The sequence below is a fragment of the Mus musculus genome, chromosome 12, assembly GCF_000001635.26.
Source record: "Mus musculus strain C57BL/6J chromosome 12, GRCm38.p6 C57BL/6J".
Classification (NCBI taxonomy): domain Eukaryota; kingdom Metazoa; phylum Chordata; class Mammalia; order Rodentia; family Muridae; genus Mus; species Mus musculus.
The window spans coordinates 34,296,480-34,313,316 of NC_000078.6; the positions used below are offsets into that span (position 1 = coordinate 34,296,480).

At 39.0% G+C, this 16,837-nt stretch overlaps 1 protein-coding gene across 27 annotated transcripts in view; it reads right to left on the bottom strand.

The window, feature by feature from the left end:
- The window catches only part of Hdac9 (histone deacetylase 9), an 869,516-nt gene that overhangs the window by 248,900 nt on the left and 603,779 nt on the right, over nucleotides 1-16,837 (bottom strand). For all 27 annotated transcript variants that reach the window (XM_030246984.1, XM_006515264.4, XM_006515266.1 and 24 more), the window contains 2 exons: nucleotides 16,055-16,232; nucleotides 6,694-6,827 (listed from right to left, as the gene is read on the bottom strand). In XM_030246984.1, the coding sequence (XP_030102844.1) occupies nucleotides 6,694-6,827; nucleotides 16,055-16,232 (312 nt within the window). The remainder of the gene's footprint in view (nucleotides 1-6,693; nucleotides 6,828-16,054; nucleotides 16,233-16,837) is intronic.

A 16,837-nucleotide genomic window follows, 5' to 3' on the forward strand; every position in this document is an offset into this window, starting at 1 on the left:
TCAATAGGGGAAAATATTAAATGGTATTGGCAGGGAGGAGTACTAACCACCTCAATTCTTAAAAACAGGGTGCCACTTCCTGCCAAGAGGTTAACCCATATAACCACCCCGTTCTGGTATAATAAGGACTAATGTTTTCTCTGGTGCTAATCAGGACTGCTCAGCAGAGCCAACTCGCACCATAGCTCACAAACTAACAGCAGTGTGTTTATCAAAACATCCTCAGGAGTTAAATCTACTTGGGAGCCAAGAATATACATCTCAGATGAATTCCACAGCAATTCTGATTTCATAAAATATCAAAGCTGGAAGCAATCTGAGCAAATACTCTACCCAACACCTTCATGTAGACATGAAAGAAACAATCACCAGCAAGGTTAAATGATGTAAGGTGCACAGATAATTAAAGGCAGAATCAAGGTTAAATATAATAGTGAACAATCACTTTTTGTGGACTCTATTTTGGTTAATTTAAAAAACAAACATTTGGTTTGTAGCTCACTCTATTATTTTGGAAAGAAATAATCCTTTTAATGTTTTAAAATGATACTTTTTTCCCTGGATATCATTGTTATTTCATAAATATAAAATTACCTAGTCTGTTTGGTAAGGAAAGTTGACTTCATCTGCTTGTCAGCAGAATGGAGTGTCCTTGTCTTTTGTCCAGGGTTAATTGCAACGTCAATACAAAAATGGAACCAGAATAAAAACAGGAAGGAGGGAAGGTTACTTAACATAAGGTCTGCGATAGTTCCTCTTGATTCTAACACATAGCATCTCTGCTCTTTAACTTGCTCACTGAGCCCTCTGATGCTGTTAAAACATTTGGGACTGCTGACCACAGTCTTGTTCCCTTTCCCTCTCTAAGTTTGATCAACAAGGTTCTTCTTAATGATGACAGCAATGCCAAATAAGTGACTTAAAGCCTTTTAAGACTGTGATGATGTGTGCATTTGTATGAACATTTGATCAGTGTCAGCTGATCCAAGATGAGTCTCATCTCCTTAGTCTCCTACCAGCTGTCTAAACAAAACCACAAATGCTTGATAAATACCAGTGAACAGGTATATCACTGATATCAAGATATGATGGCACTCACAGGGTCACTTTGCATGCTTACAGATTCAACCTTTAATCTAGGCATTTTGACATAAACTAACACTTAAGTTTTATCCCATACACAACCACCAAACCCAGACACTATTGCATATGCCAGAAAGATTTTACTGACAGGACCCTGATATAGCTTTCTCTTGTGAGGCTATGCCAGTGCCTGGCAAATACAGAAGTGGATGCTTACAGTCTTGGATGGAACACAGGGCCCCTAAAGAAGGAGCTAGACAAAGTACCCAAGGAGCTAAAGGGGTCTGCAACCCTATAGGAGGAACAAGAATATGAACTAACCAGTACCCCAAGAGCTGTGTCTCTAGTTGCATATGTAGCAGAGGATGGCCTAGTCGGCCATCAATGGGAGGAGAGGCCTTTGGTCTTGTGAAGATCATATGGCCCAGCACAGGGGAATGCCAGGGTCAGGAAGCAGGAGTGGGTGGGTTGGGGCGCAGGGTGGGGGAAGGGTATAGGGGTCTTTCAGAATAGCATTTGCAATGTAAATTAAGAAAATATCTAATAAAAAAGGTTTCCTTTTCTGTAAATGCAGGTTGATTTCTAACCAAGCATATTTGCAATGACCTGGAGAGAAAAATGCTGTCCCAAAGTTCGAATTTAGACAGTTGGAAGGGATGTGATGACATAGCTTGAATGCATTTTTCCCCACATGGTTGTCCTTATCTATGAAGATGAATATATTCTGTCTCTTTGGAACAGTTGACTTGAGAGAACATTGTTCAGATTACCTAGGAAATAGAGACCACTTCCTAGTAGACAGGGCCCTTAATCCTTGAGAGAGCAACCCACAAGGACTCTACCTCCTCTTGTTCACATGGATTAGCATCAGAAAAGGGGGCTCAGGTGTCCTGGACACTTCAGAAATAATGCACTTGGTTAAATACATAGTGTACTTTATTAAATAGTCACACCAGGCAGGGCTGCAATCCAACCTCCTCTGTTGGAGTAAGTTAACCCTGTCAGGCAGATTTTATCACTGTCTTTGGTTCCATTAGCAGGTTCAGGAGCAATGACTAGAAACCCTTTAGGGTAGGAGGCCTCTCTGCTTTTCAACTAGCCAAAGGTCCTACATGCCACACACCCCCAAGAATAGTAAACTTTTGTTTTGTTTTGTTTTGTTTTACAGACTTCAAATTTTCAAAATAGTTTAGTATGAGATAGAAAGTTTAGAGTCATTACAAAAGAGTTTAATAATATATTGATACATTCATATTAAAATTAGTTATAAAAAAAGAAATTTTTTTTATAACTAATTTTAAGAAATCTAGGAGAATATACATTTTTGCAATTATTTAGCAAAGGAGTTGCTCAGGGGAGTTTTGGATATGGGTATAGATGCAACTAAGTTTAAATAGACCAAATTTCTTTGAAAAAATCTGTTGGGTTTTTTTTTTTCATTTAATTTTTTATTTTTTTCCTCTATTTTCTAGTTATATGAATTGGGAAGAGAAGAATAAGAGGTCATGAAACTATTACACTCCCTTTGGGTCTATACTTATTTTATATACAAGAAAAGGTCTCTAGGAAAAAGCATTGTGTTTGTTTACTTTAAGATTTCTAAAAATTTTATTTTGCATATTTCCAAAAATATCATCCGAGGCAGATGTTGGATTCTGAAGTGTATAAAAGTGAATGTCTAAAAAAAATGGTTTTAGAAATTAGGTAGAAATCTGTAAAATCAAGGAGCAATTACTTTCATCTGGGCAATTGTTTCTTCACTTAAATACCCATGGCTGCAACATAGTTTAATTTATAGAAGAGGGTGGTCTATGCGCATTATTGAGGTGTTTTGATAAGACATCTGTACTCACTGTGCATTAAGAGCTAATCCAAGCCACCCAGACACCTGGGGGACACTGTGTATTGGTTTCCGTTTGTGTTGCTGGGATAAAAAGCTGTAACTAAATGCAATTTAGGGGAACAATAGGTTTATGTGACTAACAATTCCAGCGCGGTTGAGTCCACTGTGGTGGTGGTGGCAGGAATCACAGCAACACTCTGGGAAAGCCTGGCAGCCAGAGCAGGCAGCTGAGTGAGCACATTTTCATTCATACACAGGAAGCAGTGGCAAACCGGAAAAGGGACAAAGCTATAGACTTTGAAATCTCTCCCTTGTGAGGTACTTCCTCCAGCAAGGTTCCAATTATAAAATACTGCATGACATCCTCAAACAGCAGCAGAAACTGGAGATCAAGTGTTCAAATCCATGGGGCTCTGGGGCTATGGGGGATACCTTCATTCAAATCACCACAATGAGGCAGGCGGGTCAACAGTACGGGGGGCTAGATTGAGTCTAGAAAACACCAAGCAAACAAACAAAAGAACAGAATCCCTTGACTATACCTTTCAATTGTTTTATTTGTTAAGTGGAGGGTTACCTGTTACCAGAAAGGCTCCTGCTTGCATGATGAGGTTGGGACTAACCTTGCCTATCCCTATTAACTTTATACTTGTGGTACTTTTTTCCAAAGTTTCTATCAAATCGGGCAAGGTTGTATAAACCTAATTTGTGTGGTCTGAAATAATATATTCTTAGGACTGAAAAGGATGCCTGGGCAGAAAGGAATGATTATAATTCTTAAACAATTTAAGATCAGTGGGAACAATACAACATTCCATCCGTGTTCACATTTTGCTTCCTTTTTTTTAAAGAGTTTTTTTATTAGATATTTTCATTATTTACATTTCAAATGTCATCCCCTTTTGTCATTTCCTCTCTGAAAACCCCCTATCCCATCTCCCTTCTCCCTGCTTCTATGAGGGTATTCTCTCTATCCAACCACCCACTCCCTCTTCCCTGTCCTGGCTTCCCTTACACTGGGGCATTGAGCCTTCACAGGACTAAGGGACTCTCCTCCCATTGATGTTCCACAAGGCCATCCTCTGCTATATATGCTGCTGGAGCCATGAGTCCCTCCATGTGTACTCTTTGGTTGGTGGTTTAGTCCCTGGGAGCTCTAAGGTCAGGGGTGGGGGGCGGGGGATGGGGGGGAGTCTGATTGGCTCATATTGTTGTTCTTCCTATGGGCTGCAAACCCCTTCAGCTCCTTCAGTCCTTTCTCTAACTCCTCCATTGGGGGCCCATTGCTCAGTACAATGCTTCTCTTTGAGCATCTACCTCTGTATTTGTCAGTTTCTGGCAGAGCTTCTCAGGACACAGCTATATCAGGCTCCTGTCAGAAAACACTTCTTTTACAAATAGACTTCAGGTGATAAATTTCAGTAACATCACTACCCAACAATTCATTGAAGTCTGTGATCAGCCAGTGCCAATGCAACTGGTTAAGAAGCTGGCTGTTACAGGGCACGACAAAGACACGTATCACACACACACACACACACACACACACACACACAAAATGTAAACAATGCCTCAGATGACAAAGGAACAACACATTGGCAAGCAGGAAGATACCTTCAGCAGGTGCAAAGGTGAGGCAGGGAGGCTCAAAGGAAAGATGCATTTGTCCACTAAGATCAGCCTACCAAAATTATATCTCCCCATTCTCCTATTTCATGCAAACCCATAAGGGATATTTGCAAAAAAGACTGGTTTGGCCCCCAAATCCCATTTTCCAAAACCATGAAATATTTAACTCTAAAATTAACCAGAGACTATGAAAGCCCTTTGCTCAGTCATGTAGATGGCCATTGTAACAGATGAATGAGCCCTTTACCCAGGAAAGGAGGAGTCAGTGTGGCTCATTTTCCTTCACCTGGGGCTTCTTAGCTGAAGGATACATCCAATCAAAAGTAGAAACTTTAAATATGAGAGATGTTTGGGGATTCCATCATAGACATATAAGCTTGGGACACCTACAGCCTTGGCACTGCTCTGGTGTGTTCATTTACAACAACCAGCCTGGCTTTGAATTCATTGAGTAACCACAGTGATCCTTAAGTTTGTGATTCTCCTGCCTCAGGCCCTGGATTTGGTAAGATCTAACTACAGATTTACTTAACTAATTTGAAATTGAATGTTAATTTTGTTGACTGCGTTTTGGGTGGCTAAAATTAAAGTAGGACTGTGAGTTTCCAAAGATGTGCTTAGAATTGATACCATCAATATATAAACTATAAATGACTTACATAATCAACACTGAAAAACATTATCTTATGTTTGCAGGTAGTATGCAAACAGCCAGGTACAATTCATATAACTTGAAACACAGAGCACTGTTTATGATTCAGGCTGAGGACATGGTTCAGTGGTGACATCTAAGTGTTGTTCTCTGTGCAGGTACAGGCACCCACGTAAATAAAATTAATAATAGTAATCATAATAAATCTTAAAGTAATTGTTATTTTGTTGAAGTATAGATATTTGAATATGTTCTTAATAGATCAGTGCTCTCAAACCATAGTTATAATCAAATGCTATTCATCTCCATAGACACCAACTCCAGAAAAGAAGAACTATACTGAATTTTCTTCATGGATCCACATAAAAGCAGGATCACCAAAATTCCCCATGCTGGAATGTCCATCTGTAAGGACAGGGATGCCACACATCTTGTACTGAGATTTGTGCTGCCAAGAGTTGCAACATGTCTTGAAAGCAATATAGACATAGCAGAAGGCTTCTTAATCAAGAAATGCTGAAATCAACACCCCCCCAAATGTACAGAGAATATTTCTTCTTTAAAAAAATATTTCAAACTCAAGTATAGAATGCTACTGGGTTTCAGAATAAACAAATCGAACAGGTGCTACTCATTTATTCTAGATTTTGTAAATTTGATAGGTATCCTTCTAAATTGTTATCAGTTTTCATTTTAACCCAGAGAACCTAAAGAAACAAGCTTTTAAAGCAGGCATGGGGCTCACCAGCAGTCTAAAAACATGAGTCCAGAGGAAACTGATAAAATAAAAATATTGAAACATATCACAGAGTTATTTATTTATTTTTATTTTATTTTTATTTTTTGGTTTTTCGAGACAGGGTTTCTCTGTATAGCCCTGGCTGTCCTGGAACTCACTCTGTAGACCAGGCTGGCCTTGAACTCAGAAATCCGCCTGCCTCTGCCTCCCGAGTGCTGGGATTAAAGGCGTGCGCCACCACGCTTGGCTATCGTATCACAGAGTTATAAAGGTATCAATTAGTCACGTTGATAAAAAGGAGAGACTGGTTCTAGTGAGAACAGTCGATCTTTATAGCTGCTCCTTTTATAAGCAGAACGTCATCCGCCTGAGTTGTAGGTAGGATTCAAAACAATAACTGCAAGTATTTAAAACTTTGCAAAGAGCTTCTCAGAGTAACCTGATTTTCGATGCTAATTTGCATTAATGATGCCAATACTGCATAGAGAATAAAGGTATGGTAAAATACACTCAATGTTTTAGCATATACACTGGAACAGCTACTCTGGCCATTAAACACCAAGAACCTACTGTGCGACCAGCCCAGAGACAACTGGAAGCTCGGTGGCACTTGTGTCCTTGGCTCATGATCAATCACAGAGTTTGCCCTGAATGGTTAACATTTTTTCTACTACCACGCAGATGAATACTAGCCTCTTTACATGATTTATTTAAGTAAGTAAAAGAGTGTGGCCAATCCAGGATTACCTCACATTTACTTAGCAGCCCCGTTTCTTGCAGCCGTGACCAGATGCTCTGTATCCGCCCGGCGTGCTCAGGGTGGGTCGTGGAGCTGCCACAGATGCACTGGTGTTTCAGCATCAGAGGGTCATAGGCAATTCCTATGAGACAGAGAAAATAGAGTCAAATGTTGAGATACAGGAGAAGATAAAATAATTAGTCTGAGGTAGTTCTCAGAACCAGGTGACAGCTACTTAGCCTTGTGTGTCTGTAAAAGAAAAAAAAAAATCTACTCATAGATAAGTCTTATAAGTATTTCAAATAATTCTAACAATCGCAAACACTTGAGGCAAATAATTCATTTCAATATGGGTTCTAATGTCAGTGAAGTTATAAATTAAGCAGTTTTTAAAACCCTGCAATTACTTTTGAGTAAACTACTTTACTTTATTTGTTGGAATAAACTGGAGTAGTTTCCAAAGTCTTCCTTAGTCAGTTTAGCAACTCCATCAAAGCTGCCCTGGAAGTTTCTTTGCTTCCTGTGTTTCTATCACAATATTTGCAATTATACAAGAAAGATGCCGCATGGGGGTAGACAAAGCTCTGAGCATATGGACGTTGCAGATGAGATCACAGTGGAGTCAAGGTCGCTAATGCTTCAGACTCAGAGCAATAACAAGGCTTTCCCCAAGTCAGGCTCAGAAGAATGGCAACGTCTTCTGATCTAATATGTATGTTACAAAAGATTGGCCTATGGCTAAAACTAGTTCATGCAGAAACTATCAACTACAGCTTCACTGTTGACTATAACCTGGACCTTGAGACTTTCTCATGGCCTGGCCAGAAGCTTTCTTCTCCAGTAATGCAGGTGAAGTCCTGAGTGAACGAGCACAGCTGTGGCAAGGGTCCCAATGCAATGACCTATGGACCGAGGCATGGCCCAAGGACTAGCATTGACACAGAAGGGTTGGCTGTTAGCTAAAACCAGTGTGTGCAGACACAATAGTTGCATCAGCCTCATCATGGGGGTGACGTTGTAGAACTATCGATCCTATCCTTCCCCAGGAAGACTACATCCTGAGACTGCCCCTCCTGATGAGACTTCCTACTCAGATCTGTTAGCCATGTCCTCATTCAGCTGCAGACAATAAACCTGCCTCCGCATCCAATGCTATGTAACAAAAAGGCTGAGTTTCTGAGCCTCTGGTGCATCCCTGGCAGAGCACACAGCCCACTCAGTCCCATTTTACCTACAAGTGTGTCTGTGTGTCTGTCTTTTCTTAATTCCTTCCAAAGAACCCAATTAGGTCAAGTCCAAAGCTCTGTATGTCAAATAGAAACCCAAGCCACACAATGACAAGTGTGGATTTTACATGTGACTTCCTGGAGAATTTCTTTTAAAATGAGTGTCAATTATAATGCTTTTACTACAGGTTTTATAGATAATAAAACTTAGCATCACGAGTTACTTAAATGTGCTGTTTTAGTTATACCCTATGGGAGGAAAACTTTTGGTTGGGCAAGGGATAATGTTATTTACAAAACTGTTGGTTATCATGAATTAATTAGCCCATCAAATATCTCCCAATAAATGACCACTCAAGTACTTTTTTTTTCCAGCTGATGGGGGATCCAGTGCTTGTGACAAGAAAATTAAAGAACAATAATAAAAACTCTTTAGTAACTTATAAACACCAGCTATTGATCTTATACCATAAACTGACTTAAACAAATTTTATTTTCCCTTTGACCTACATTATTATGTTAGAGACATGTCACTGAAGATGGGAAGTACTTTCCCTTGAGTGCACTAAAATCATGCAGAAGAATGACATCTGCATTTTGAAACCATGTGGTAAAAATTATGTCTGACAGAAAATATTGTATATCTGTTCCAAATAATATCTATTCTTAAGACTCGCTGGTTTCAAAACCTGTCCCTGGGCCTGCTCCTGATCTCCTTGAGTTTCTCTCAGCCTGGCTCTCTCTTCCTAGCTGCAGACTCACACACTTACCTATTTGAATGCTGAAATTTCCTTTTGGATGTCTGGATCCTGGTTTTCCTAAATGCTAATGCCTCTAATTCTTGATCTTAAACAACACTTGGTGCTCTTCATTTTGACAAGGGACTTCAAGAGCCTTTATTGCTCACACCAGAAACCTTGCTGTCCCCTTGATATTTCCTAGACTCCAAAGGTGTATCTGTTTTTCTTCCCAAACAGATCTTGAATCACTCACATCTTATCTCCTTGGCGTAAACCAAAGGACTATGCTCTCTAATCTGGACTCCCAAGATAGCCGGGAACCAGCTTCTTGATTTTCCTGTTTCCTTTGCCACACCACACTAGCTACTTTGTTCACAAACTTCCCCTCACTGCCAAGAGTGACATTTTATGAATACAGCACAGATAAGCCCCTTTCTCCTCTGTCGTTTTCTTTGCACATTCCTCCCATAGCTTTCTGTTTCTACCACAAGGCTTTTTTTTTTTTTTTTTTCAATTCCTCAATGAGGTCACAACCTGCCAGCTTGAGGTCTTTCTACATTCTGTCATGTCTATGCCCCAAGTCCTTCCTCAGCTTCCAACCTCCAACTCCCAGCTGGGTCATTCCGCTTCATTCTTCAAGGCTCAGTTTTGATGTCTCCTCCTCCAAAAGGCAATGCCGGAGAACTGTAAACTGGATCTCTTGTACCAGAGTGTCTGACCTCTCAGCTTCTCTGTGATCTTAGGGCTCCTGGGTGCTGATGAAGACTACTAATGGCACATTTTTCTTAATATCATCTTTTCTTCATTCTGTGGTCATGTGTATAGAAACACTGACTATAGTTGCACTATGTAATTTTGAATTCCCAGCTTCGACAGCCATGTTTGCAATACAGCAGCTATCCTACCCCACCCCCGTCCCGAGTGTACTGAAATAAACAAGGGAAAAGTACAGGTGAGTAGACTCAAGAAGTGGGTTGGCATTTCTGAGATTCAGGGTTCCTTGATGACTTCAGCCAGTAGATCTGCTTGGAGTCATGGTGCTTGTGTGGCTGTTACTGATGCGCTGCCCTTTGTTTTATATACCTTGTCTTTCCGCCAGAAAGCATTTCCTTGTCCACATTTTATATTTATATAAAACATATTCATAATTTCACTGTTTTCATTTTATACCAAACTCAACACAAATGAATATTCTTAAGTAAGCCAAAAGGAAGATGTTTAAAAAGGTCAGAAAAGAGGCGAGCAGCAAGAAATAACTCCCAAAACACAAAGTGCGCAGGTGTGTCCTCATGATTTGTCTTTATCAAAATGATTTATAACTTGCGTTGCATACTTGGAGCTGCTTAATAAATTTTCAACTTCTGTTACACGCTACAACAAATGATGAAAATAATACAGAAATAAGAAATACAATATCTGCCACATTCAAATATATTCTTTAAGAGTACAAAATATAATTATTGTGTTTCTGAACTAATTCTACATTTTATGTAAATCTAAACCCATTTAGATAGTAACTTTCCCCCATTTTAATTTTTTAAAACATATACTATCAATAAAAACTAAAATTACAAAAAAAGCTGTAGTACTCGAATCTATTGCCTGGTATCTGGAGATTTTAACACAAAAACCAGGAGCTCTTGGAAAGACATTTGAATTTAAGGGGAAATAAATAAGATCTGGAGCCCCAAACCCCTACTGACTCATCCTAATGATGTATCAATGAGGTGCTAACAGGTAGATTGTAAGGTGAGACATCTACCCCATCCTCCATCCCTTTCGTCTCTTTTTTTCCTCCTGAAACAGCGACTTACAGGTTGGGAAAGCAGGGTGCTTTTCTTGAGAACCATATGGAATTCTCCTTTTGTTTCACACTTTCTCTCCCACTGGTTACAATTTGTAATACAAGCCCAGGGACCCATCTTTCTCCTAAAAAATTATTATGTAAAATAGTCTTAAAAACCTTTACCTATACTTTAAAGCTCAGTAATAAGTTTTCTACAACACAGATACCACACACACATATACACACATACACATAGTCAGAAATATACATACACACATATACACACAGAGATATCACACATACACAGACATATCCGTACATACATGCATACACACACACACACACACACACACACACACACACATATATATATATATATATATATATATACACATACACACACACACACACACACATACCACACAAATACATATCCAAAGATGCACACATATACAGACACAGACACATAGATACTCACACACACACACACACACATATGCAGAGATACACACACAGATACACATAGATAAGACAGACACACACAAACACACACACACACACACACACACACACACACAGAGTTCCTGAAAAGTTTGATGTTTTAGATAGCCTTAGACTTTGTATTTTCTGTGGCTTCCAGCTTATTAAATGAAATGATGTAGTTGAAGCATCAAGTATATTGTCTTTCCTGTTCTCCATCATTATGGCTTTTCAGCCCAGGAAATCTGTTCATATCTACAGACGTGGAGTCAGTCTAGTAAGACTCAGTTTACTTTTGCTGAGTCCTCAGGGTAAATGAGACAATTTGAGTCTAGCGTCTTTAGACAAAAAACTATTAATCTTCATTCCTAATTCCCAGCGTTCAATTTTTTATTTCACTTCTGGTATCTACCTAGAATCACACTTTCTCAGGACATCTGCTTAAAGCATTAATAAATATAAAGGCCAAGATTATTATACAGCATTTCTGCTCAAACCATGCGTTTGTATATTATTTTCCAATGTGTATTATATCCCAGTAGCCTCCCTTTATCACATTTCACCTATGAGCTAGTAATAAAAATAAGACAGGCCCAAAATAATTACATGAAATGTATTTTTAAACTGCATATAATAGTGATGGCAAGAAGTTGAGAAGTCAGAAATCTCTTTAAAATAATAGTAAAAACATTTTAAAAGGACAAAAATGACTTGTAAATGGTGGGATTACTATACTGGGTAGAAAGGACCTCAGCGAGTCTTCTATTCTCACAAACTCTTTCTCCATATATTTAACCCACTATGAATTGATGACCTTATGGAAAAGGACTGAATTTGTCCCCATGCTTTCCTTGTTCTTATTTCTGAAGACAGCAGTAGACAAGCTATGTACATATCATTTCATAGTATTGTATGTAATCTATCGATGGCATAAAGAAACTATACACACGTGCAAGTGCACTCCATTGCCTATTAGAGACTTCTGCATCCTTAGGGATCTACAACCATTTTCCCAAGCACACTCAGAGAGACTCTATTTTGAAGCAAGTGTCCTTTCTGACAGCATCTATGTAGACATACTATAGTTATTGTAGTCCTTTCTATTCACAACCCATCTACTCATAAGACTTATTGGTTTGACTTCCGCATTCCCAGCACACTCAGAGTCTACTCTCAATAACATTTGTTATCTTTTCTGTGGAACACACAAACTAAGTACCAGGCTATTTAGCTTGAATTGTTCAGATTTTGATTTTATGTCTGTGAGTGTTTTGCCTCATTACATGTAGGGGCATCACACAAGTGCTTGGTATCCATAGAGATGAGAAAGCATTGGATCCCCTGTAGCTAGAGTGAGAATGGTTGCAAGCTGGGTACTGGGAATCAAACCCTGGTCTTGTGCAAGAGCTCCAGAGCTAAAAGTGCTCTTAATTGTGACTCCATCTCTCCAGCCATGTAATGTTTATTTATCTGTAAAATTTGATGTGTCCAGTGAGAAAATAAAGTAATACTCAAAACAATCAGAGGAATTAGTAAATTGTGCCATTTTGCTAGTTAAAAACATTTTTTTATGATTTATAACTTTTGTTTTTAATCTTCACTAAAATGACATTATCAAAGTACCAGGTAGAAAAAAAAATGGACGAAAGAATCTCCACCAGCGGCTCCTGAACTGACCACACAAAAGCCTGTTACAGTGTAGGTGTTATTAGGAAGATGGTAGGGAATTTGTACCAGGAGGTGATCAGAAAGCAGCATCACACTGTGTGACCTCCCTCCCACGTTAACTTCCCTGTGAGCATGTCCCCACATATGCAGATTCTTTTCTACAAAACCTTGTGTTCTGGTAAGTCTGTATTCAATTATGTATGAAGATAGATGAGGACATTTCCATATATGAAGACTCTTCCTAATACATGGATCAACGCAATGCATACAGGTGATATAACATAATGTATAACATATATATGTGTGTGTGTGTGTGTGTGTGTGTGTGTGTGTGTGTGTGTGTGTGTATATATATATATATATATATATACACACATATATATGTGTGTGTGTGTGTGTGTTTTGATATATTACCTACATTATCAAGTTGAGTTTATCTTGTAGAGGAATTTTGCAGAAGGTATATCAAATATATATTTGAGATCAACTGGTTTTGGGGGGTTTTGGAGTTTTTTTTCTCTGACTTTAAAATTGAGATCAACTGTTAAAAACACATACTACCCAAGAAAAGCAAACTAATTTCTCCAATCTAATACAGGTGGTATTCAAAACTGTTTTAGAAAAACTCGAAGATACAGGCATACACAAACATAGGCATGTCTGTGTATGTGAGTGTATATAAATAATATGGACATACACATATGCTAATGAACACACATATGTATACAGAAATGCACATATAATTTTCTGTTTTGTCAAAAATTAAAAAATAAGAAAAATATTGAAAACAAGCACAACCATATTTGAACTGTGGTTACTTAATGAATGGTTCTCTTTATTGTGTACTGTCTTCCATGAACATATATCGATGTTGTAACTTACAAACATGTAAATATTATCTAGTGTCTTAATCATTTAATCAATTTATGATTTTTAAATCATTAATCAATTAATGATTTTTAAAATACCTATGTATTTTTATTTTACATATGTAGGTGTTTTATAAACATGCAAGTCTGTACACCAACATGTCGGCCTGGGGGCTGTACAGGTCAGAAGAAGGCATCAGATTCCCTGGAAATGGAATTACAGACCGCAGTGAAAATCTATGTGTGTGCTAGGAACGATAGGCTGGTCCTTTGTAAGAGCCACAAGTGCTCTTAACCCAAGCCATCCCTCCAGCCTCTAATGACTGTTTTTTGTTTGTTTGTTTTTGTTTTTGTTTATAACCTTATACAACCCCTTGTCTACTTACTTTCTTATCTTCCACTTGTTAGTTGGTTCATTTGCTTACTATACTCTATGTGTATGAGTCATGTGCCTAAGTGCTATCATCAGTAAGAACAGAAAAACCACCCCTTCTCTTACAGAATCTCCCTTAGAATATAGTCCCCAGATCAACAGAATTTAGGTATTTTGACAGAAAACAATCCGGGTGTTATAAGGGACTATACTATGTCTCGTGGGTTTAGTTGGAAAGTAAAATGTTCTTGAATGACATAGCATCTTAAGAACCATTGAATCGTCAAGGAGGCTCTGGAGTCAGCTCTGACTGGAAAACACCTTTCATTCATGAAAAGACAGTAACACACAGGCAGAAAGGTGAGAAGCTTGGCTGGTCTTACATTGAAATGTTTGTTCTCATTTGTTTTCTACAAGTTGTACTCTTCGGTGAGCACTGATTAGATATTCTAATTATATTCATAACTTTAAAAATATTAGTTTAGTTTTTGCCCCATAATTCTATTTCAAACTCAACTCTAACAGACATGGTAGTGGTATAAAGAGAAAATGTATTAACATGGATTAAGTCTGGTAACAGACTGACAAAAGAAAGAGGGCTGTCAGTTATACTGCGTCGGAGGGGAGAAAAAAATGCAGACACAATATTTTATGGATATTTTTTGCTTTGGTGACTATGTTCAGTGTGAACTCACAGCTATTCTCCTCTCGTGGATGTAGTCTGGGAGCCACAGCTGAGCCTGGTTTCTAGCTGAGCAGTAGACATGATTTTAGCAGAGAAGAAGAATATATTTTCCCTTTCCCAAATTATCAGAACCTCAAACATTAAACACCATTCCCAATCTTTAAGTAAAGTTGAAAAGCTATGAGATTGTGGCAGCCTGGCTTTATCAGACACCTTTCATTATGAGAGAGAGAGAGAGAGAGAGAGAGAGAGAGAGAGAGAGAGAGAAACATACTTATAAAAAACATGGAAAAAGTATTACTGTATACATTAGGAATCCTGGTTTTGAGCACAATTTCGATAAATCTGAGGAAAGCACAGACATGATCAATTCAAAAGGCTTCCACTGACACTGGGCTGCAGGTGCAGACACTGTGGTATCTCTAGGCAGATTTTCAGTAATTCAGGAAGTAGATGATCTAGTCAGAGAGGCCCTGCTAACTTACAGAAGGAAACATGCCCAAACTGTAACAATGAATATAAGATGCTGCTGGCTTGTGGCATAGCTGGTTATCAAATTAGCTCCTATATGCACCCATGAAAGATGTCTATAACTTATTCATTAAACTGGCTAGTCCATTAGTTGACTTTTAAAGTAAAACATGATAAATAATACAATGGCATTTAACAGTTTCAAGCTCAAAGATTAATTAGCATGAGGTCATAGATGCCAAAAATCCACGCTCTGAATCCTGAAAAATGATTTAAAAATGATCACAGAACCCATTGGAGCCTTAGGGGAATGCATGTATAAATTCTTCCCTGTTATATCCATGTCATGACTCTCTTAGGGTTTTAATATCTTTCATTTGCTTAGCCACAGTGTGAGAGCCAAGGTATGATACATAGACCCCATTTTTGGCATGCGTTTCAGACCCGACCCTGTTCTGGACTTACAATTATATACTTATTTTTGCCTTAGCCAGACTCTTAAATATCAAACACGGCTGTAGGCAAAAGAAGACGTTGGTCAGAAAGCCCACCCAGAGGTGCATAATAAATGGACATGAAACAAACATACATAGTTTCAAACAAGGCTTGCCTTGGTACTCTTAACTCTTATGAGTCATTTATGTGGGAAGTCAGGAGAAAACACTGAAGAAAAAAAAATAACAAGAAATCAATGAGGAAGAGATACTCTTTGGAGCCAAATGCGGAAGCCAAGCATCATAAATTTCCTTGTGGCCAAGCTCGGAGAAGAGTCTGGAGAACACTGCAGAAGAATGTGGTAGGGATTTTTCTTTACAAGGGGGATCCATGCACCTGTTGATGTATTTTCCAGGCCCTTGAATGATAACAATTTATGAGGCCATTAATACTAAGCCCCAAGATTTATCAGATGTGCCGTTTGTCTTGGGGCCAACATAACCTCATAAAATTTGGGTTGCGTCGGGTTAAAATGGAGCCTTCTGCTGTTGGAGTTATGCAGAGCATTTAAATCGGCTAATCCTACAAGAACTACACATTTCTCCCACCTATTAAAGGGTCTTTAGGGATGCCTACCAGTGGCAGAGGAAGGCTGGCGGGGACAGTCGGCTGCTGGGTGAGGTGACATGGAGGCTGCAGGAGAAGAATGGGTCCGGGAGAGGAGACCATGTTTCTCTAATCCATCGGTGCCAACTGCAGCCAGAGTCTGGTGCACGGAGAGTGAGCGCGCGCGTGAGGACTCCAGCAAGGGAGGCTGCCAAGAAAAGGGCAAAAGAGAAAGAAATGTGAGCCCAGCACTGAGGAAGATACTGAGAGCAACATGTCAACAAATTAAGTTCATCAGGTTAGAGACATAAACAGGGGGAGGAACAGGGAAAAAAATAGGGGGTGGGGGAAGGGGGGAGGATTAGTCAACATCACTAAATCCATTCAGCAGGTGTTTACAAATTGACAGTCATCCCTGCTGCCTAGCTGGGAAGAACTATCCGTGGGGTGGGATGAGCTGGTTCAAACCAACAGTCTAACTGATTGAAGGAAACAGATCTTTAACCCCAAGAAAAGAAGGCACTCACTTGTTGCTTTCTTTAATACCAATGGTTTAAACGTAGCCCTAGAAGGAATTCACAAAAAAGGAAGGACTGCTTAGGAGGCTTGTTTCTGAGCACTCCGCCCTGCATCTCCATCACTGGTACTGTGCATAAAGTCTATGAGCACTTCTGAAATTGCCAGTTAACTGACTATATTTTGACACCTTTCAGTTTTCATGTAAAGGTGTAGGATGAGGGAGTTTTGTCACAGTTAGAAGAAAAGAGTATCAGTGCTGTGAAATCAAGAGTGCCATTTATAGACTCTTGGTTG